Below are 21,854 nucleotides of genomic sequence, written 5' to 3'. Positions count from 1 at the left end.
CTCTTTCGCCTGAGCTTCCCTAAATTTATTTCCCTCTTTTAATACTTTGGCAATTAATATTCTCTGAATGAGAATATAGCTTTCCATTGAATTCATTCCCAGTGATCAGTATCTTCCCTGGGGCCATGAGATAGAACCAACTTGGAAATAGGTCCCTGTTCACCTGATCCCTAATCTTTCCCCTTAGAAACTGGTAACCTTGACTCTTGCCAACCACAGTGGCTGAATCCCACTGTGGGAATCCTCTTTGGAACTTTTACCTCCACTCTTTCACTCCCCCACATCCAATGGCTTCCCACCTTCTTCCAGGATACATGGCTTTACCACCTCACAGTGGCTGCAGGTGGCAGCAGTGCCAAGGTAGGCACTGCCTATGAGCAGCTCATTGGGAAACTGATGGATGGTGAGGGAGACCCAGGTAAGGTAAGGGTGGCCATTGTGGTGTGGGTTGGAGGGTGGAGGCTAGGTGCTTATTGGTCAGGAACCCAAAGAAAGCACTGTGGTCCCCTGGAGCTGTGCTAAATATAACTAATTCAGAACAGGAGTCCCCATCCTACTTTTCAGTGCCCCTATGTCTCTGTCTAAGACACTCGGGGGCAGTTTGTCTGGGAAGCAGACTGTTCAGTGATCTGGGTAAATGTTTCACTCTTCAGACCACAGCTTTGCTGGCTGGGCAGAGGACTGAGGAAAGGAGGGAGCTGGTTAATCTATAGTTAGACTTTGTTAATTAATAATTTGAGCCTAAATTTGATCAGGCAAAACTAAGCCTGGGGCTGTTTAGGGGTCTTTATTTTGCTACTGAGTCTCAGGGTCCTCAGGAACTAACCAAGGCACACACCACGCACAGCCTTTTACTGCTACTGTGAGGCTTGTGTAATGTGTGTGCTCCTGCAGCCAATTCTGCACCATAAGGCAGAGACCTGCCCCCACATACACTTACCCTCAGGTGCATCCCAGCCATGCACACTCACCCTTCTTGCAGTTCTGTAGCAAAGTGCTGACTGCCTTCCTGTATGGCCACACTTGTGAGTGTGTGAATGCAGTGCACCCCTGCATACCCTGTAGTCTGTGACTGATAAACTCAGAACCACCCATGTTTCCCAGAGAGTTAAATTATTGTCTTCCTCACAAACTAAAGTTGGGGCTGGGAGGTGAGTTCCTTCCTCAGTAGTAACTGTACTGCTTTCTGGTGCTGTGCTTTGGACAGATTCCCCACTCTGGAGGCACCCTATGCTGTGCTATAGCAAAGATGGGCTGTGTACCTCCCTCACCACCCTGCCCTCTGAGGCTCTGCAGACAGAGGCTCTCAAGCTCTTCAAGGTAAAGTAAGAGCATAGCCCAGGCCCATCAACCAGTGGTGTCCACACTGCATGCCCAGGCTTGGCCTGGAGCAGCCTAAGCCTACTGCTGTGATAACATGGGTGGAGGAGATAGGGTAGCCCACAGGGGGATCCAGAGAGAAAGGGAAAGAAGGTCCCACAAGGTCCCCCAATGGCTTCCTTTACGGCAACCTTCCTTTATGGCAGAGGGAAGCTCTAGGACTTTGAGAAATGCCAGTGAAAACTCTCTCTTGATGAAGATTCCCTCCTATAGTCCACAGTAGGAAGGGCCAGGTTTACATTGCTTCTGGACTTCAGAGACTTTGACCTATTTAAAAATGTTCTTTGTGCTCATCTGAATTTTTTTAATATTTATTTTTTAGTTATAGGTGTACACAATACTTTTATTTTATCTTTGTGTGGTGCTGAAGATCGAACCCAGTGCCCCATGCATGCTAGGCAAGCACTCGACCTCTGAGCCACAACCCCAGCCCCGCTTATCTGAATTTTTAAATGAATTTTCTTATGTAAGCTAACTTTGTCTTGCTTGTATAATGGAAACCTTTAAAGAAGGAAAGATTCATTCCGTGAGATGAAGTGGTACACACCTGTCATCCCAACAATTTGGGAGGCTGAAGCAGAAGGATCATAAGTTCAAGGCCAGCCTCAACAACTTAATGAGACCCTGTCTCAAAAGTAAAAAATAAAAAGGTTTGCGGATATAGTTCAGTGGAAAAGCAGTCCTGGATTCAATCCCTAGTACCAAAAAAAAAAAAAAAAAAAAGGAATGATTCTATCCCAGAATAGCCACTTCAGCATAGATGCTTGTAAGCAGTAATAATGCTCTTTCCTAGAAAGAGCTGTCTGTGGTGAATTTGAGCCTCCCTTAGGGCTCTGCTTGGGGTCAGAGACACCATTGCACTGTCAGAACAATAATCATGGTGCTGTCTCTGCCTGTACCACTGTTGTTCCCCTCCCAGTCCTGCCAGCTCTTCATCAATGTGCCCGTAGAGGCTGCCTCAGTGGACTACCACGTGTCCCTGGCCCAGACAGCACTGCAGGTGTGCCTGGTTCACCCTGAGCTGCAGAGCGAGATCTACTGCCAACTCATGAAGCAGACCAGCTGCCGCCCACCTCAGAAGTACTCCCTCATGCAGGTTAGCATTCCCTGGGGATGGAACATCTGAACAGAATCACTGGCAAGGACTGCCCAGGAAGAAAAAAAGTGGAAGGTGATGGGCAAATTGTGCTCTGTGCCAAGCGAGCAAACAGCCTCCATGCTCTGAGCTGCCTCAGTACAGCTTATCTGTCTGTGCATTGTCAGATTGTGTGATCACCATTCTGAACAAAGCCTGACCAAGCTGGCCAACCCGGTTCCCACAGAAGGTTGGGGGGTTCTGGTGTGGGGAAAGAGTGTCAAACGTTTTGCAGCTTGGAACTGCAAGGCAGGGGCTCTGCAGACCCAGCACACAGCCCACCCTATGTGTCCCCTGGCAGTGTTGGCAGCTCCTGGCTCTGTGTGCCCCACTTTTCCTGCCTCAGCATCATTTCCTCTGGTATGTTAAGCAGCAGCTCCAACGCCATGCAGATCCCAGGTGAGTAGATGTGTTTCTGCTGCCACTACTGATTGCGGTATGATTAAGAGGGATGATGGGGAGACTAGATAGAGCAGATTGTTCCTCCCCTCCAAGATTTGCTCAGGATTGAGAGATGTTGTCCATTATCTTGTGCAAACAGGCACATGGAGATCTGGGCATGCTTAGGCTTCTCTGCACACCAGTCCATGTGTTTTGGGGTGTTTTGTAGGGTAGTTCATGTGAAACCATATTGCCCCTAAGTTGTCCCCAAATATTCACTGTTTCTATGTTGTTCTGGCTTCTGCAAGAAAACATGCATGCTAGCAGTCTACCACAGATAGGTTATGAATGACAAATTAATACTCTAGTCTTAAGGGCTTTTCCTACAACCTACCCCTGCTAGCTAAATTGGGTAGGCACCTGGGTGCCACAGAGGCAGGGATGATCAGAGTGCCTAGTGTTCTCATCCTCCTGGCTTTTTAGAAATGAAACTGGCCAGTATGCCACCTACTGTCAGCGGGCAGTGGAGCGAACTCTGCAGTCAGGGGAGCGGGAAGCCAGACCATCACGCATGGAAGTGGTGTCCATCTTGCTGCGAAACCCCTTCCACCACTCCTTGCCCTTCAGCATCCCTGTGCACTTTGCCAACGGGACTTACCAGGTGAGGAAACTGGCTGAGCTTTCTGACCCAAGTGTTCTTACTGTCTAGAGGAAACATCTCTGGCCCAGGTGAGTGCCAAGCCTCTGTGGGCTTTCAGATTCTTAACAGGGAAACCAGAAAAAAGGATGAGCTTAGAATTTGGCACGGGAGGGGGCATTAATTCATGTGTTTAGGGAGAAAGGAGTTTGAATCACAGAAGCACTTCATTGTGCGGTTCTCTGGAAGTAGATCTCTTTAACTATCACATGAACAGGGAAGCTGACATATGACTAGGAAAGTGGCATGAGACTGAAGCCCCAAGAGTGACAGTAAAGAAGGGACCAAGCTTGTCTGTTCTGGTTTACAGTGGGCAGGCTCAGCTTCCTTCCCCTGACCTTCTGTGTCTGAATATGGAAACCATCTTGCCTGGTTCTCTTGCATTCACCCTTGCTCCTCTCCACCTGCTATAGAAAGCCTCCACAAGCCTACTGAGCTCAGAGTGCCTCCCCTCCTCCACAGGTGGTTGGTTTTGATGGCTCCTCCACAGTTGATGAGTTCCTGCAGCGGCTGAATCAGGAGACGGGCATGAGGAAATCATCCCACTCTGGCTTTGCTCTCTTCACCGATGATCCTTCTGGCAGGGATCTGGAACACTGCCTGCAGGGGAGTGTCAAGGTGACAGCCTCCCCACTTAGCCACCCCAGACTCAGGAATACTAGTGCCATCCAGTGGGCACCCGACTATTCAGTAGCACATTTGGTGCTGAGCCCAAGGTACTTCCTGGGCCAGCATTTTTGTGCTAGTCTAAAATGTAGCTGTGTGGGCAGAACAAAAATGCATGTACCCTCATCTCTGGGGACAAGATCTCCATACCCTGCCTCCATCCAGTGGCCCTGCAGCATCCAGGGGAAAGAGCCTCTTCTCAGCTTGGTAAAGGGGCAGGAAAGCTCTGCTGAGCCTACATCGGCCCACTCATAGGCAGAGAACTGTATGCCTGGACCCACTGTGTGCCATCTTATGCACCAGGACCTATGCTATGCTTATAGTTGTTTTATTTATTTATTTATTTTAAATTAAATAATTAATTAATTTAAAATAAGTAGGGATTGCTTTACTACTAAGCTACATCCCCAGCCCCTAGCTTATAGGTTTTAACAAAGTAGATCCTTCTTGTACCTGTGTTATTAGAGGCCCTTAAATGGGATTGAAGACCAATCTGTATTATGGTCTAGAATTAGAATGACAGTCTTAGTGTGTATGGGAATGTGCTGCAGCACTTGATGAGTATATTTGGCTCCAGAATCTGTCTTTACAACAGCAGGACAAGGGCTTCTAATCTTACCACTTCCAGGAAAAAAATATGCCAGATATCTTCCTCATAAGTGTCTGAAGGCCATTGGGTATATTTGTTGAAAAGAATGGCAGTCGTGGAATGGAAAAGGAGCCAGTGAGATGAGGCCACAGGTTTCAGGGTCCCTGCGTAGCCTCCAGGAAGCCCCCTCGACTATGAAGGCAGTGGGACAGCGTTCCTTGCTTTGCTGCTCACCATGCCCAGGGCACGTTGTACCTCCCCATCCGTTTGTGAGGGAGTGGCAGCACTGCAGGTCCTGGGAGTATGAGGCCCCACACAGGTCAGTCACCTGATGGGAGCACTCACAGTTCTGCCTAAGTACAGGCAACCAGGGCTGGACCTTTTTGCCCTCACAAGGGGCTTCTTTGACTTTCCTCTTTTGCCTCTTCAAGATCTGTGATGCCATCTCCAAGTGGGAACAAGCCCTGAAGGAGCTGCACCCTGGAAAATCTGAGGGTGGGACACGCGTTGTGAAGCTGATGTACAAGAACAGGTCCTGAGCACTGCCTGTGGGAAAACATGAGGACTGCCAGTGGGGGCCAGCTCATCACCTCCTCAGCTGGATGGCCTGTCCTAGACAGGCAGACGGGCCCACAGATCCAACCCTGCCTGATGGGCATTAGCTGAGGTGCAGGCCGGCGCTGCTCCTACTCCTGAGACATTGGGCAGCTCAGGCTTTGTCAGCCAGGCAAATAAGTTCCATTAGTCTCCTGGAATCTTAACTCATCCAACACCCTAATAAACACTGATTCCAGGTGCTAGATTCCTGTCACCAAATCCATTAAGTCTAATGGTATATTCAGAATTAGCCACATCCTGCTGTGGTTATAAGATCTGCATGGTCCTGTATCTGCTCTGTCATACCTGATTACGTTTCTGGGGCAATAGGAAATAGTATAAAGAATTATGGGGGTTTTGTTTGTTTTGGAAATCAAGATAAAAAGATCCAGAGAAAGCCTCATCCCTGATTGGGATCCCAGCTGAAACTTGGCTTCTCACTCTTTTCCCTCTAGGCTGTACTTTCGGAGTCAAGTCAAAGGGGAGACAGAGCGAGAGCGACTGTTGCTTGCCTTCCAAACCAGTGGAGAGATAGTGGCAGGGAGATTTCCTGTCAATAAAGAACTGGCTCTTGAGATGGCGGCCCTGATGGCCCAGGTATGGTTCTGTCTGTTCAGGAAATATAAGGGTCAGGAGGCCATCTTGGGACTCCCAGGTGGAATCTCCAAGGCAGGTGGAATCACCATGCAGCCTGAAATATTAGAGATTTCTGCAGATCTGGAGGTGCTCAGAAGAGGGCAGCATGCTGTCCCGGGTACAGACAACAGACAGCTTACCCACTGCAGACGGACTACAGTCCAGAATGCTGGACTGGGAATTCAAAACAGGGGTTTGAGTCCTAGCCATGTTCCCATGTGAAATGTTGGCCAAGACATGTCATTTGTCTATGCTTTAGTTTCCTACTCTGTATACTAAAAACAAAATACTTCCCTTCCTGCATCCACAGGGTTGTACTACTAAGTATGATGCTTAGATAACAAATATCTCATAATGTATGAGATAAAATGTATAAAGCATCCAACATTATAAGTAGAATTAGGAAGACCATACATTCAAACTTTGACTCTCCTTCCTATTACCTGTAGGAGCCATCTTGCCAGAGGTATGTGGGATACCTCCATGGTCCCCATAAGAAAAAGGCTGGATCAACATGCTGGAAAGGAAGGGGAAATAATTGTTGATATTTATAAGTATTAACATCAACATGGATATCCTATAGTGGGCCCTATGCTAAGCATTTTGTATGTATTTTCCCACATAGTTCTCATTCCCACTTAGTTGAGGAAATTGAAGCTCAGAGTGTTTAACTTGATCAAGGACATAAAGCTCGAAATAACAGAACTGGGATTTGAGCTAGGTAGTCTGTCTTTCAGGATCTGTAGCATTGTCAATTCTATGGCCCATATTCTTTGATTAGAAACTAGAATTTCCACATAATTTCCCATGTCTGCCACTAATTAACTGTCTTTGGATAAGGTAATTACCTCAGCTGCAAAATGAAAGTTGGTCTAGACAATCTACAGTATTCTAGAACTCTAAGGTTATTTCTGTAGTGTTTATGAAACTTGAAATAAAGGTTCTGTTCACAAGTATTTTTTAATATCCAATCACACCCCACAAATAAACAGTGGTTTAGTTCACCTCTCCAAAAACATCCACCTGGCCCCATCTACCTCCAGACTCTTGTTAACTCCTATGTTTTTTTGCTATAGGTAGAATATGGGGACTTGGAGAAGCCTATTCTGCCAGGCCCTGGGAGCACACCCCCTGCCAAGACTCATCATCTTCTCCAGCAAGTCCTAGATAGGTTCTACCCAAGGCGCTACAGACATGGGGCACCCCCTGAACAGCTGAGGTAGGTAGCCTGCAAGGAGGTATTGTGGGGAGGCCCCAGAGCTGTGATGAGACTTCATGGGCACTATTTCTCTCCATACACCCCAACAGGCATCTGACAGATATGCTGACCACAAAGTGGGCAGCACTGCAAGGCTGCTCCCCTCCTGAATGCATCCGCATCTACCTGACTGTGGCCCGGAAATGGCCTCTTTTTGGTGCTAAGCTTTTTGCTGCTCAGGTAAGTGCCAGTGGAAGGAGCCACATCCTCAGGAATATCCTAAATTTCTCCTGGAGCTGCACTCCCCATCTGGTCATGTTTGAGCCACTCCAGTCTACAACCCCTGCCTCCACACTACCAACCACAAGGGGTCACTTTCTCTCCACCTATTTCTGACCTACTCCAGGTTACCATGGTCCAGAGCACAGTTGTGATTCATAGCTTTATGAAAGTGTTTATTATAGACTTGTCAATGCTATTCCTGAAAGAGAAGAGGATCAACGAATTCACACACAAGGATTTCAACTTAAAATACTCCATTTTAAAGGAGTTTGAAAGAAACATGTATAACCTAAATAAATCTCTATTAGCTTAACATGGCACACAGGGGAATCAGACTACATAGGCAAGAGTTAATTTCACCTCTGCATGAAGGCCAGGAGGCCAGTAGTAATTTTAGTTGGAACTTTTCCTCACTAGGCATCTGGAGTACATGAATTTTATAGAAAACAGATATTATCCTGTAACCAGACATTATAATCAGACATTAAGCTGCTCATGTTTCTGCTCACTGAAGCCAGAGTTCAGAAAATGGATATTCACTCATTTATCCAACAAATATTATGAAGTTCCTACTATATCTAATGCTACTTGTTTAAGATTATAAGAACTGAACAAATCAGACAGCCCTTGCCTTCATGAAGCTTCCCATATAATGGGGGAGATGCAAATTAACCAAATAATCATCTATATATTCATTTTTTGTCTTCTCCCGCATCGTACATATGCACACATGTATATTTATTTATTTAAATTTTATGGGGCTAGGGATTGAACCAGGGCCTTGAGTATGCTAGGCAGAGATTCTACCACTGAGCTACACCCTCAACCCCTATCCATATATATCATTAATTCATATATTTTCATATGTATATGATGATATATATATAATTTATGTATGTATTTTTTTTTACAAGCGGTTACAGGGATATGAAGGAAAAGTATAGGGGTGTTATAAAGGCATCTATAAAGAGGCCCACTTGATCTTGGAAGTTGGGGAAAGCTTCAGAAAAGGTGACCTGTCCATCTCTCCCTCTCCTCCTAGCCTTTTGAGTAGGAAAGAAAAACCTTCTGAATCATCCCACTGCAGCCCTGGCAATAAAAATTCAGGAAATGTCCACTACATGTCATGTTCTCACTAGTAAGGCTTAAGCCTACAAGATTGCATCCTTGTTTTTCCATTCTTTTAAAGTCCTTAGGAAATTGGTTAAAGCAAGATGCACTTCAGCTGGGAAACACTGTGAACGGAATGCTACGTTTCTGAGATCTGAAACAGCCTGTTCCCCATGCAAAAGATAGGGCTGGCCTCTATTCTGCAGCCCAGAGCTTTCTGTCCAGTGTTTTGCAGCAGGATGATGTGATCCCATCCACCTCTGGGATCGTTAGTAGATGCCTCATGCCACAGACACTCTTGCCTGTTTATTAACGAATGCTATACAAATTATGTTTTCTGTGTTTTCCAAGATGAGGTTGAAAATTACTGCTTGGCAGATCCCTGGATGTACCTTTATCCTCAGAAAGTACTTAATGGTTCAAATTCTCTAACCCTGGATATTATGTCTGATGGGATTTTTCTGATCTGCAGCCTGCCAAGCTGTCTTCCAAGGAGAACACTCTGATATGGATTGCTGTGAATGAAGATGGTGTCAGCATCCTGGACCACCACACTATGGTATGGAAAGAGGAAAGGGTGGCTTTGATCCTTCCTCTTCCTCTTGTCTTCTCTCTGGATTCAAAGGTCTGAGTTAGATGACCATGGTTCCCTTACTCTCACCTCCTGTCCAAGCAGCACTGTCCTTTAGTCTAGACACAGCTTATAGATATTCAAGGTGTATAATTCCAAATCATGACCACTTCAAAGTTCTTCCTTCCTGTTTAAGTCTATCTGTGCCTAGAAGAGACAGGTGAAGGTTCCCCAGAACTCACTGGCTCCTTTCCACAGCAAGTGCACATCACTTACCCCTACTCTTCAGTGACAACCTTTGGTGGCTACAGGGATGACTTCATGCTTGTGATTAGAACCATTCCAGACCAGGGGTCTGGAAAAGCACACATTGAGAAGTTGATCTTCCGGATGACTGCTCCTAAGGTGAGTGACTGCGGCTACAAAATTTTACTCTGGTCTTGTGGGATGTTTTAGCTTGGAGCTTAGAGAGGAAACTGGGGTCACCATAGAACCTAGAAGGCCCTGCCCCAGGTAAAATTCCAGGTCCTATATATAATCAGCTTCCCAGAGGGTTTAGGTAGCATTGTATCTTACTGTCATTGGTAAGCTAGTAGGTAGAGGTGCTATCAGGAGGGAACTAACTATGATCCAGCCACTACTATGCTCTTACTTTTGTAATTTTCACATACACCAGAACCATGCAGGCCTGAGTTGGTGCTCATTTGTCTGTCTTTTCTACAGCTGGCCCTGGGGTAGGGCAGTGTCCTCTTGAAGGTGCTTTCATGTTCTCATTCTGCTGCCACAACACTAGCCACAAAGTGGGACAGTCTCTGCTATGCACCCTCTTCCTTGTGATCTCTAAGGCAACAAAAATACCTCTTTTGCTTTAAGGCACTATTCCTACTCAGTACAGGAAATATTGACCATCAAAAGTAACAGTTACAAAGGCTCATAAACCTGAGTTCTTTTTTTAAAAAAATATTTTTTAGTTGTAGGTCAACACAATATCTTTATTTTATTGATGTGGTGCTGAGGATTGAACCTAGTGCCTCATGCATGCCAGGCGAGTGCTCTACCTCTGAGCCACAACCCCAGCCCCTCATAAACTTAAGTTCTGATTTATTATTCCTAACACCCTTCTGATAGTAACCAGAAACCCTGTTGATCCCACTCTTAATCCTCAAGTTGTAGTTTGCCAAATTCCACCTCCTTCTGATATCATCCCTGCTGAATGAGAGGATGTGTGACCTCTTCCCCAAGAAGGACCTCTTCCCTGGCCGTAGAGATAACCAGAGCAGAACATTAGCCCTCTTCTCAGGAGGGCACCACACATCTTGGAGGAACTCCAGACCATTCACTGGGTCCCTGAATCTCATAACGATCCCCTTTGGACACTTTCTTTTGGGTGGGTAGTTTGAGAGAGATGAGCTGAAGCCTGTGAACGTCATATACTCAATACAACAGCCAATTGAGAAAGCCAGCACTCAAAGGCTAGCTTAATTCTTTTGCTTCTTTGGCCCCCTTAGATTGCTGAAACTACCTTCATCATGGCCAGCTACATGAACCACTGCTCTACAACTGTGAACCCACCTGCCAACTCACCTGCAGCCCGCCAGCCATGGGAGCTAGATGGATGACAGTTCTTTGCTTCTGTTTCCTGTGCCACCAAGGGGCCAACATTGCTGTGAATATTTCTCCTACCCTCTCCCCACCACCTCTGGGATTAGAGATTTATATCCTAGGATATGGTACTACTGTGATGGGTCTAATAGAACTCCCTGCACACAGTTCTGTGAAATGTGTATTTCAGTGTCTATGAAGACTACTCTCTAGATGCCTTATAATATTTCAGAGCCCAGCTTTTACAAATCCAGACCCAGTATAGAAACCACTTATTCCCCACCACCACCACCCATAAGAATACTGACTCTGGATGCTATCTGATTCTAAACATAGACAGGGATGGCCCACTGTCCCAATGTTACTGAGGGTCACAGTGCTGTATTTGGGGCTTCTGCACTGATTCCTTCAGGGAAGATCATTGTTATATTGTATGTGATCTTTGTGTGGAGAATTATACTTGAAGTTTTCTGAAAAGAATAGGATAAAAATTTCCAATTTACCTGAATTCTGACAAAAGCCAAGAATTAAAACTGGACTTCCTTTTCCAGATGGAAATGGTGTTGGCAGGACTAGAGAAAAACAAATAGACTATCTTCCCCTCTACTGATGAGTAGGATCCACAGTGCTCCTTCTGAGGCAGCAGCTCCAAATTTTGCAGAATGAAACACTAACCCTGCTGCATTTCATGTTTTATGTACACTGGACTATAAACTGAACTGAGTACTACACACTGTCCAAGCAAGGACAGGAAAAGGTGGGTCCAGTCTGACTTCTGTCTCACTTCAGCACCTGGAAGGGACTCAGTGAAGGTTGTGCTCACTACTGAAGGAAAGGTAGCCATTATTCCCCACTCTTTGAAAGACCAAGCAAATGCTCTCCACTTTTAGCTACTGTGTGAGGCACTGAAGGCGAATCAGGAACAAAGAAGACCCTCAGTCTCCTCCAGGGCCTGGGTGTGCTTGAGACTTCTGGCAAACTTCTGCTGGAAATTAGTTGGAGACTCAGGGCATGTATGTAATGTCTGTCTTAGCCTAAAAGCATTAGGTATAAAAAGTAGAAAATTTTTTCACCTTTTGCCTTCTTGAGAACATCATAATCCCCCTCAACGCAAACATTCTAATTGAGTGCAGGGGAATGGTTTTTTGTCTACATCTTTTCCACTGGGGTGGGGGAGTTCATACTCTGATTTTCCAACATCTGAGAAATGAAGTTTTATTTTATAACTCTAAGGTAGTCTTAACATTTTTTTCACAAAATGCTGAAAAATGTGGCTAGCAGAAACAACCCAAGAACCAAGCTTTTAGCCCCAGTGATGTGGGTATTGCACATGCAAAAACCATGAGACTGGAACTAATTTATCTGATCACTTCAGCTGTTGTTATGCTTTCCCTCTCAACCTTTAAACTAACAAAGCACAGTGAAGAAGGAAGAAAAAAAGAGGCATGAGAGTCTGTCTCTTTTTAATTTGACTTTGCAAGGCAGACAGTTTTATAGCTATTTCTATCCCTCCACCCACCACCACCTCCCAGGATTTGGGTGGGGGTCTAGCTGAGACATTTCTACCTCGAAAAAAATCACCTGACGTAGGCTCTTGGATAACTCTTCCAAGGCTGAGTTATCTCTGCTTTTATATCCTGAGTGTCTCTAAGGCCAATGAAGATATTAGCTAACTAGCGCATTTAAAAAAAAAAAATAGAGCTCTAAAGAAAGTGTAAGTGCCATTATGTTCATATTGAATCTAGGAGTCAAACTACTTCCCTCACCATCTTTCCTACTTCCTGACTCTTAGGAATCTTCCTTTAGTTTATTAATTTTATAGACAAGAAACTGTCCTAGAAACAAAGGCTGCTAGAGTTTGTTTATTCTTCTTTAACTTGGGAGTACCATGTCTGGAAACAAAAGTCAAATTTTCTGTCTTACATTTTGTCTCCTCCCTCTTGGCAAAAGTAGCTGAAAAGTGGTAGAAAATGCTGAATAACAGAAAAGTATCAATGTGTTTGACACCCATGACTGAAATGTCATGATCGTGTTTGTCAATAAAAAAAATAGCTGTCTGCACATCAGGCAATTACTGTGTATGTTTTGGAAGGAGAGTTGTTTATTAAGAAAGTCATCATAAATAACCCATACAGAACACAGAAGCTAGGTAGGCAGAGAATAGGCTTTTGTAGGACATTTATTCCATACCTTAAGAGCTTCATGGTTTTCCTTAACTTTCAGACAGAGATACTACGCAGAGAGAAATAATGCCTTTCATGTGAATTCTGATACCAGTTTCTCAATATCTTGCTCCACAAATTTCAACACAAAATTTAAACTTGAATGTGCTTATTAGGAATTTTACAAAATGCTCTTTGCTGACAATGCTTTTGATACATCATGTCAAAATTCTTAATTTCCCCTCTGGTAAAACAGGCAAAATTCTGAGATTCACTGCATTCATTCTGGTTCCTAAGACAGTGTCCACCTGATGGTTTATAGTACAGAAATCAAACCAGCCACTATGGCTTAGCAGTCATTTCCCATGGAAGATAATACTGGCCTTCTTAATGCTGGGACTCATGGGCTTGTTGATGTGGCTTTCTGGTGCGCCAGAATCTCCTGGCAGCTCCTGTACACTTCAATCAAGCAGTCCAGCCGGGGCTTGGCACTCTTGAATTCCAAAGGGGAGAAATGCAGAGTCAGGTGAACATAAGAGAGTTCTTAGTGGTTCTGCATCCACATGCAAGCTCAACCTCTCACCCACATTAAGGGTTCTAACTTGCACAGGTGTGAGCTCAGAGAGGCAAGAAATTGAAACCTCAGAGCATCTTGTTGGGAAAATTCCCAGCTAGCCCCACAGACCAGCCTGAGATTGTACAAGGCACACATCAAAAGACAGCATTTTAATCCATGGTGGTACACGCCTATAATTCCAGCAGTCCGGGAGACGGAGGCCGGAGGGGAACAAATTCAAAGCCAGCCTCAGCAACTTAGCAAGACCCTATCTCAAAATAAAAAAGTAAAAACAGGTAGGGATGCGGTTCAGTGGTAGTGCACCCCTGGGTTCAATCTCCAGTACCAAAAAAAGGGATGGTTTTTTAAATCTCTAAATTTCAGGACAGCAAGAGGAATAACAAGGATGGACCTTAAAAAATGTCACAAGTTGTGAAATAGACCTCAGAGACAAGCAGGACAGTTTAATAAGTAAATTCAGAAAATCGTTTTATACTATGAAATGGAAAACAACCAAAATTAAAAGAAAAGCCACAGAATGTGAAAAATATATATATGGAAAGTGTATTTAATAAAAGTTTGCTGCTCAAAATATACAAAGAATTGTTATGAATGCATAGTCAATATCTAGATTTTAGAAGAGATGCACAGTTTAAAATAAGAGCTAATAGGTGATCACACTTATAAGAAAATATGAAAAATATCTTTAAAGCAATACAAATTTAATAACTTTAAAATGCCTCTACTTACACATTAAATTAAAAAACAGGTAAGCCACTGTTTGCCAAGACTTTAGAAAAACAAGTTCAAATTCCAGAGTAGTAAAGTTGTTCAGTCTCTAGAGCCCAATTTCAAATATAAAAATCTATAAGATTGGGCTGAGATTGTAGCTCAGTGGTAGAGTGCTCACCTAGCACATGTGAGGTACTGGGTTCAAACCTCAGCACCACATAAAAATGAAATAAAGATACTATGTCCACCTACAACTAAAAAATAAATTTTTTTAAAAAAAATCTATAAGACTAAAGTTTAATAAAATAATTTTGAACTTTTATGCAAAATGATTTTGTGCAGCTTTCTTAAATCTTTCATAAAAAGGGAAGGGCAGTGAGAGCAAATTATTATATATAACTACTACCAGTCATGATGGCACACACATGTAATCCCAGGAACTAGGAAGGCTGAGGCAGGAGGATTGCAAGTTTGAGGCCAGCCTCAGCAACTTAATGAGACCCTGTCTCAAAATAAAAAATAATAAGATCTGAGAATGTAGCTCAGTAGTAAAGCATCCCTGGGTTCATTCCTCAATACCAACATATATTTATATAGATTTAATATTATTTACCTACAAAGTAATTTATTATAATCATGGTTGCATAGTGTTGTTGTTATAAGAATAAAACAAAAAATTACCTAGATATAACTTAAAAAGTTAACAATAAAATGGCTAAGTAAATTGACATTCCAATATGCTAGAATGCAATAAAATTATTTAAAATAATAAGCATAATGGCCTTTGTAAAAAAAAAAATGAATGTTAGATGATCATTAACATCTATGTAAAAGTGTACATTAGTTAAACTGACAGGGTTAAAGTTAATGAATGGTGATTTGTATGCAGGAGTTGTTATATGTTTGATTATTCTCTTCTATATAATTTGTACGAATTCCTAATATTTTACCTCAGAGGGGAACTTTAAAAATAACTAAAATCCTCATTTTCACTAAAATTAGTTATCAGGTATCTTCCAATACTCTGACAATAGATGTTTACATTCCTACCGAACTTAAGTGGCAGTAGATATGCAGAAAAGTAAAGGATTTCATTGGAGAAAGGAAAGTGTTCTGTGCTCACCTGGAAGACAGGTACTACTTGGGATATCATATGTGGTTCCACTGGATCCTTCAATAAAATGCAGAGGTAGTAAATCACCTTCTGCTGTAAGAAAATAAACCAAATAACTCACTTTGTGTTCTTCTTTCTTCAAGGGAAGGCTCAAAACTGTCATAAATGGTTATCTCTAAGTAGCAGAATGCTTGATAGCTTCTAAAGTGAGGGAGAAGTATATTTTCATTCCTTAAAAAAACAAAACAAAGCTGGGCACAATGGCACGTACTTACTATCCCAGCAATAGCTCAGGAGGCTGAAACGGGAAGATCACAAGTACAAAGCTAAACTCAGCAACTTAGTGAGGCCCTAAGTAACTTAGTGAGACCCTGATTCAAAATAAAAAACAAAAAGGCTGGGGATATAGCTCAGGTAAAGTGCCCTGGGTTAAATCCCCAGTACAAAAATAAATTAATAAAAGCTGGGCACTTAGCGCATACCTGAAGTTCCAACTGTGTCTAGAAATTGGAGACCAGCGGAACAACACAGTGAAATTTTGTCTCAAAAAAAAAAAAGCAGAGATGATTTTTAAAGTTGGGCTAGAAGATAAAGTTAAAATGCTGATTCCATGAAAATCTGCTGTGTCTCTAAAAACATTCATGCACTGCATAACAATGTTTCAGTCAATGATGGTGAGACTTTAAGATTATAATGGAGCTGAAAAATCCCTATTGCATAGTGGCATTATGTCATAGTGCAATGTATTTTTTTTTTTTAGTGCAATGTATTTCTTATATGTTTGTGATGATGTGGGTATAGACAAATATGTGCTGCCATATAAAAGTAGATATGAAGTATATAAAGTACATAATACTTAATAATGATAATAAACAAATGGTATTGGTTTATGTATTTACTATATTAACTTTCTGTTGTTATAGAGTATTGCTACTTACAAAAACATTTACTATAAAGCGATATGCCATGTTATGCTGGCAGCAGCCTCCAATACCTCATGTTCACTACATCTCTTGATTACACCAAGAGGCTATGGTTAGCCAGGCACAGTGGCGCATGCCTATAATCCCAGCAACTCAGGAGGCTGAGGCAAGACAATTACAAGTTCAAAGCTGGCCTCAGCAATTTAGCAAGGCCCTAAACAACTTATTGAGACCCTGTCTCAAAATAAAAAACAAAACAGGCTGGGGGATGTGGCTCAGTGGTAAAGCGCCCCTTGGGTTCAATCCCTGGTACCAAGAAAAAAAAAAAAAAACAGCGGTTATGATTCAATGACACACACTGTGTAAGTCTGTGTAAATATACTTCATGATGTCTGCTCAGTGAGGAAACTGGCTAACAATGCATTTCTCATAATATATCCCATCACTAAAAAAAGTACAACTGTAAAGATAGTTATCTTTTCAATGGAAGTTTGTTTCCCTTTTGTAGTTTATATTCATGCCAGCTAAAAAGGAAACACTGAAGATTTGGACCAGAGGGTCCTCAAGTATAATTCTGTGTGATCAAATGCTTTAGGTAATAAGACTCAAGTTTAGATGAAGGAACATCCCATGAACTGACTATCTCCTCCAGAGAAACCTGTAATACTCATTACTTAAACACTTACCATGTAAATAGCCTCGTTAATGACAACATCCTTGACTTTGCCCATCTCTATGAAGGTAGTGCTTTCTTTGCCTGAAGCATAGGATGAAGTCATCTGGATGCCAAGGGAATCAATGATTAACAAAGTCTCTTGATCAATCTTCACAAAATGGAGGTACCCAAGCAAGCCTAAGAGGGTGATGGAGATGGCAGCAGAGAGGATCATGCTATTCTGAAGAGAGAGCCAGACACAGGCAGTAAAATTACCAAGAGGTCCTCTGCGTATATCTGTGCCATAAGACAAGTCAATTGGGCATTGAGAAAAAAGGCTTTGCTCTGCTGTGAGCTAAAAAGATGAGAAGAACATGCACGGAAGAAGAGGAAATCACTTTTATTCAGACTCTGAAGTGCTATAAAGGTATATAGTGAAATGAATCCAGATTACTAATGACTAAGTCTATGGAGAACTTTCAGCAAAATGTCCCCATCATACTAGCCTCAGAAATTATTCTATCAGGCACAATGACACATGCCTATAATCCCAGCAATTTGGGAGGCTAAGGCAGGAGTAGAAGTTCAAGGCCTGCCTAGGAATTTTAGTGAGATCCTCACTATATTTGGTGAGCCCCTGTCTCAAAGTAAAATAAAAAGGGTTTGGAGGTAGCTTAGAGGTGGAGTGCCCCTAAGTTTGATCCCCAACCCCAAAAAAGAAAAAAAAAAACTTCCAAAACTGCATCTTAAGGACCAAATGTTTTCCTCATGTGCTCCCTCAGCAGAACATACAGTACAAAATTATGGACTGAACAACTATAGAATGCTCATCACAGCAGCAGTACACTCCTCACCTGATTAACAGCCATTCATCCTTCTTAAATTTGGACTGAATCATGATTAGCCTAGAAATGTGCATGTGATACAACTCTAACCAATGAAATGTTGGAGAGAGGGTTTGCTGAGAGGAGTGACAAACTTAGTTCATCTTAAAAAGAAATCTAAGTCTTTTGGGGTGATGGACCTTCTACCCTAGAACCATGGCCCAGTTCATGTGCAGCCTCACAGAGAAGGCCCCAGTGCTGCTGTCACTCAAAGCCTCGACTGGCCCCATTTTGACAGTATGCCAAAGCTGAGCTCCGTTTCTCCAACCCTTGCTGAGATCCCTACAGCTAGCTATTCAGAGCCTGAAAATAAGTCAATAGTGCTTAAACTGGTTGCTTTAAACAGCTCACAGTTAAAGAAGCTGTGCTGAATGGTTTGATGGCCAATGAAGTGTGGATGTGGTTTTATACTAGAGAGATCATAGACAAGCATGGCATCATTAGCTATAATGTTGAAGATCAATAGCCAACATCTGATTATATTTTATTTATTGTTTCAGTATTCTTGGACCATATGTGATCAAATTGCTATCTCAATAAAATGTGTCAGATTAAAAAAAAAAGAGCAATCTAAGGAATAAAGATCCCCTTGTTATGAGGTGTAGATGCCTGAAACTTTTATAACCTCTGCAAAACAAAGTGGAGAGCAATGGTAAGGTCTAGTGGAGTACACTGAAGTTGGAAGAGCAGGAAGATGAAAAGAGCCAGAGTCAAATGAGCCTCTCATATAAACTCTGTAGGCTTCCTACCTCATGTTTGTTTTTTTTTTTTGTTTTGTTTTGTTTTTTTATCAGGGATTAAACCCAAGGGCACTTAACCTCTGAGCCACACCCCAGTCCTTTTTTAAAAAAAATTTTTTGAGACAGGGTCTCATTGAGTTGCTCAGTGCCTGGCAAAATTGTTGAGGGTTATGGTTAGGGTTTTGCTTGACTTTCTTCTAAGGCTGAAGTAAGGAATTCAGTAAAGCACCTGGTACTCAGTGGGTATTTAATGAATATCTGCTCCTACCATATGTATGATTAGAATTCAGGGTAGTATTAAAACTAAATTATTGCAGTAGGGATGTAGTGGTAGAGGGCTTACTAAACATGCTAGAAACCTAAGGTTCAATTCTCAGCACTGCAAATAAAAATAATAATAATTATTCAACTATATTATAAATTAAATTTAAGAGGGACTTTCAAGTTAATTTAATCATAATTTTAGTTGATCCATGAAGAAACTTTTAGCTACAATTAAATACATGTTAAGACAGTCTTAATTCTGCTTATTTCTATGCTAAATTACTATGTTCTGCAATATGCTTTGATGGCAAGAGCTAATGGATGCAGCAATGGAAACTATATGTAAATTACATAAATAGCCCTGCTGGACTTAGCTCTAGTCAGATCACTCCTGAAATAATATACTCATTTAAGAGGACTATATTTGAAACAAGAACACATACTTTAAAAAGATGATTCAGCCAGGCACAATTGTGCATGCCTATAATCCCAGCGTCTCAAGAGACTGAGGCAGGAGGACTGCAAATTCAAAGCTGGCCCTAAGCAATTTAGCAAGTGAGGCCCTAAGCAATTTAGCAAGATGGGTCTCAAATGTATGAAATATGATATGTCAAGAGCTTTGTAATGTTTTGAACAACCAATAATAAAAAAAAAAAAGAAAACACAAAAAGGGCTGGGGATGTGGCTCAATGTTAAGCATTCCTCGGTTCAATCCCTGATAGTCAGGTAAGGGTGGAGGAAGATTCAGGCAGGGAACAGTAACACAAGCCTGTAATCCCAGAAACTCAGAAGGCTGAGGCAAGAGGATCCCAAGTTAAAGGCCAGCCCAGGCAATTAGCAAGACCATTCCTCAAAATAAAAAATAAAAAGGTATAGGGATATACCAATATCAGTCATAATCCCCCTGGGTTCAATCCTCAGTACTTGGAGGGAAAAAAAAGGTGGGAGGGGGCATGACTCAGATTATTCCTTTAATTTGAGAACGGTTACACAGCTATGCTTTTGACCCTCACAATATTGTAAAGCAGGTATTAATTCCATTTTGAAGATGTGAAAACTGAGGCTCAGAGAAAACAGAAATATGTCTGAAAACAGCATAGGAAACCATTCATGTCTGCACTTTCTAAATTCTTTAGAAAGTACGCCTGAAAATTGGAGTTAGAGGGAGGGTTAAATTGCCTTGAAAAACAGAAGTTAAGACAAATAAAACTCTATATACATACACACGTGGAAGCAAAGGCAGTTTCTGGAAGACCACACGTAAGGAATTAGCAATGTGCTTCTGAGGAGTAAAAGATATGGATGAGGACAATCCACCTTACAGTTCTCTGAATTCATGGAATTAAAGTACTATGAGGGCTGGGGCTGTAGCTCAGTGGCAGAGCGCTTGCCTAGCATGTGTGAGGCCCTGGGTTCGATCCTCAGCACCACTTATAAATGAAAGTATTCTGTCCATCTATAACTACAAAAAAAATTTTAAAGAAAGTACTAAGAGCATGTGCCACATAAAACACATGGTGTGAACGTTTTAGGCTTTCGTGCAAGAACTAGACAAATGCTGGGTCACTCCACAGAGCGGCGCAGCAGCCCACGGGAGAAGAATGTGCAGGAGCACAGACTTCATTAAACTCAATGAAAGAGCTGTCCAGCACGGAGCGGCGTCCCCAGAACCAGTGGGTCCCCGACTTCCGACCCTAGGACGGTGGGAGGTTCCCACCCGAATTCTGGGCTAGACCAAGACCCTTCCAAAGCCCAGACACCACCTCCAGGCGCAGGCAGGAGCCGACCGGCCATTACCTCCCAGAGGGTGAAGAGTCCGTAGGCCGCCAGCCACACGGTGCAGGTGACAGCAGTGAGCGACCGCAGCGAGAGCCGAGGGCAGTTGAGGCAAAACTCCCGGCAGAACGGCGAGTAGTAGCGGCGCTGCAGGGCCAGGCGGCCGCCACAGATGTCCGAGAAAGTCCTCTCATCCTCCATCGCCGCTGGCTCCACGCCGCAGCGCCGCTCTAGCCCACCCGCGGTTCCGCGCAGTCTCGCCGGCGCAGGAGCCGCTTCCGGGAGCGGATCAGCCCCGCCCCGCCCCACCCCGAACTCCGCGCAGCCGCAGTTGCTCACCGGTTGGGGTTGGTTCGGCTGGGATTCTGTTCTGTAATTGTCGCCTTCTAGAAATTCCTAGGGATCCAACAATTGCGGACAGATCAAAACCTATCATAACGTACTTTCACTCGACAGACTGGTTTCCATTATAAGCCAGAGTGAGCCCCAAAGAGAGGGTCCGCAGGAATAAATTCATCCGCTCATTCATTGCTGTGCCAGGTAGTTTTAAGGTGCTGAGGGTATTGACAAGGTCTCTGCCCCCAAATAGCTTCGCTTCTTGTAGGAGAATCGATATGGAAATAACTTCAGATAATTATGTTGGCAATAATGTGCTAACCGGCAGGGGTGGAATGGGGACTTTATTAAGGCAGTCAAGAAGGGTCTCTGATGACACGGGACTTAGAAGGAGGAGGCCTCACCCTGGTCTGCCAAGGCCGCTCTGGAGGAATAATTTCCCTGAAAGAAGGACCAGGAAAAACAAAGCTATGAAGCAGAAACAAGGTTGACTTAACTGGAGGAATGAAAAGGTCAGCATGCCAGAAGAACACTTGGAAGTTGGGGAGGTAGGTAGGGATAAGACCCAGGAGGTAGTTGAAGACCTAGTAAGGAGTCTGGGAGTTGTCTCCTCTGGATCATATCTTGGAACATGGAGTAAGCAAACAAATCCTGGCTGGAAAGAAAACAGGAGTGGGAGATGCAGAAGGTATTACAATACCATCTTGCCCGGGCTAGCCTCGAACTCTTGGGCTTAAACTGTCCTCCCACCTCAGCCTCCTGAGTAGCTGGGATTATAGGGGCATGCCATCGCACCCACCTCCTTTATTTGATTTTTTTTTTTTTATGGTATCTTATTGATGACTCCTACAAATGTGTGAAGGGGAGA

At 43.1% G+C, this 21,854-nt stretch overlaps 2 protein-coding genes and 1 pseudogene across 6 annotated transcripts in view; 2 read left to right on the top strand and 1 right to left on the bottom strand.

Annotated features, from left to right (window-relative positions):
* Plekhh1 (pleckstrin homology, MyTH4 and FERM domain containing H1) overlaps positions 1 to 12,932 on the top strand; it is a 49,761-nt gene extending 36,829 nt beyond the window's left edge. For all 3 annotated transcript variants that reach the window (XM_071607941.1, XM_027929524.3, XM_071607942.1), the window contains 13 exons: positions 310 to 418; positions 1,208 to 1,320; positions 2,300 to 2,476; positions 2,817 to 2,914; positions 3,380 to 3,557; positions 4,056 to 4,211; positions 5,280 to 5,380; positions 5,901 to 6,042; positions 7,158 to 7,300; positions 7,390 to 7,519; positions 9,144 to 9,230; positions 9,501 to 9,647; positions 10,751 to 12,932. In XM_071607941.1, coding sequence (XP_071464042.1) covers positions 310 to 418; positions 1,208 to 1,320; positions 2,300 to 2,476; positions 2,817 to 2,914; positions 3,380 to 3,557; positions 4,056 to 4,211; positions 5,280 to 5,380; positions 5,901 to 6,042; positions 7,158 to 7,300; positions 7,390 to 7,519; positions 9,144 to 9,230; positions 9,501 to 9,647; positions 10,751 to 10,861 — 1,692 coding nt within the window. In that variant the 3' untranslated portion in view covers positions 10,862 to 12,932. The remainder of the gene's footprint in view (positions 1 to 309; positions 419 to 1,207; positions 1,321 to 2,299; positions 2,477 to 2,816; positions 2,915 to 3,379; positions 3,558 to 4,055; positions 4,212 to 5,279; positions 5,381 to 5,900; positions 6,043 to 7,157; positions 7,301 to 7,389; positions 7,520 to 9,143; positions 9,231 to 9,500; positions 9,648 to 10,750) is intronic.
* A 73-nt stretch (positions 12,933 to 13,005) lies between these two features.
* Pigh (phosphatidylinositol glycan anchor biosynthesis class H) lies at positions 13,006 to 20,926 on the bottom strand. 3 transcript variants are annotated; one of them, XM_071607943.1, is made up of 5 exons: positions 20,672 to 20,926; positions 17,018 to 17,227; positions 15,418 to 15,501; positions 14,701 to 14,796; positions 13,422 to 13,499 (listed from the first exon to the last, which is right to left on the bottom strand). In XM_071607943.1, the coding sequence occupies exons 1-4, from the start codon at positions 20,849 to 20,851 to the stop codon at positions 14,704 to 14,706; spliced, it is 567 nt and encodes a 188-aa protein (XP_071464044.1). In that variant the 5' UTR covers positions 20,852 to 20,926; the 3' UTR covers positions 13,422 to 13,499; positions 14,701 to 14,703. The 3 variants fall into 3 exon arrangements, with proteins under 3 accessions (XP_071464045.1, XP_027785327.1, XP_071464044.1); XM_071607944.1 differs by lacking the exon at positions 14,701 to 14,796 and having other exon boundaries at positions 13,006 to 13,499; positions 17,018 to 17,222; positions 20,672 to 20,924; XM_027929526.2 differs by lacking the exon at positions 14,701 to 14,796 and having other exon boundaries at positions 13,006 to 13,499; positions 20,672 to 20,923.
* LOC114088060 (ATP synthase subunit g, mitochondrial pseudogene) lies at positions 18,027 to 18,447 on the top strand (annotated as a pseudogene).
* Positions 20,927 to 21,854: the final 928 nt, after the last annotated feature.

Source organism: Marmota flaviventris, chromosome 2 (assembly GCF_047511675.1).
Source record: "Marmota flaviventris isolate mMarFla1 chromosome 2, mMarFla1.hap1, whole genome shotgun sequence".
Taxonomy (NCBI): domain Eukaryota; kingdom Metazoa; phylum Chordata; class Mammalia; order Rodentia; family Sciuridae; genus Marmota; species Marmota flaviventris.
The sequence above is the reverse complement of the archived record's forward strand: the minus strand, read 5'-3'. Positions and strand labels throughout refer to the sequence as shown.

Coding starts and splice junctions, on each gene's coding strand:
- Pigh (XM_071607943.1), bottom strand. CDS start 20,851: ATGGAGGATGAGAGGACTTTCTCGGACATCTGTGGCGGCCGCCTGGCC. Junction 15,502..17,017: donor TTAACGAGGCTATTTACATG/GTAAGTGTTTAA, acceptor ATTTTCTTACAG/CAGAAGGTGATTTACTACCT. Junction 14,797..15,417: donor AAGTAGTACCTGTCTTCCAG/GTGAGCACAGAA, acceptor ATTTTGAGACAG/GGTCTCATTAAGTTGCTGAG.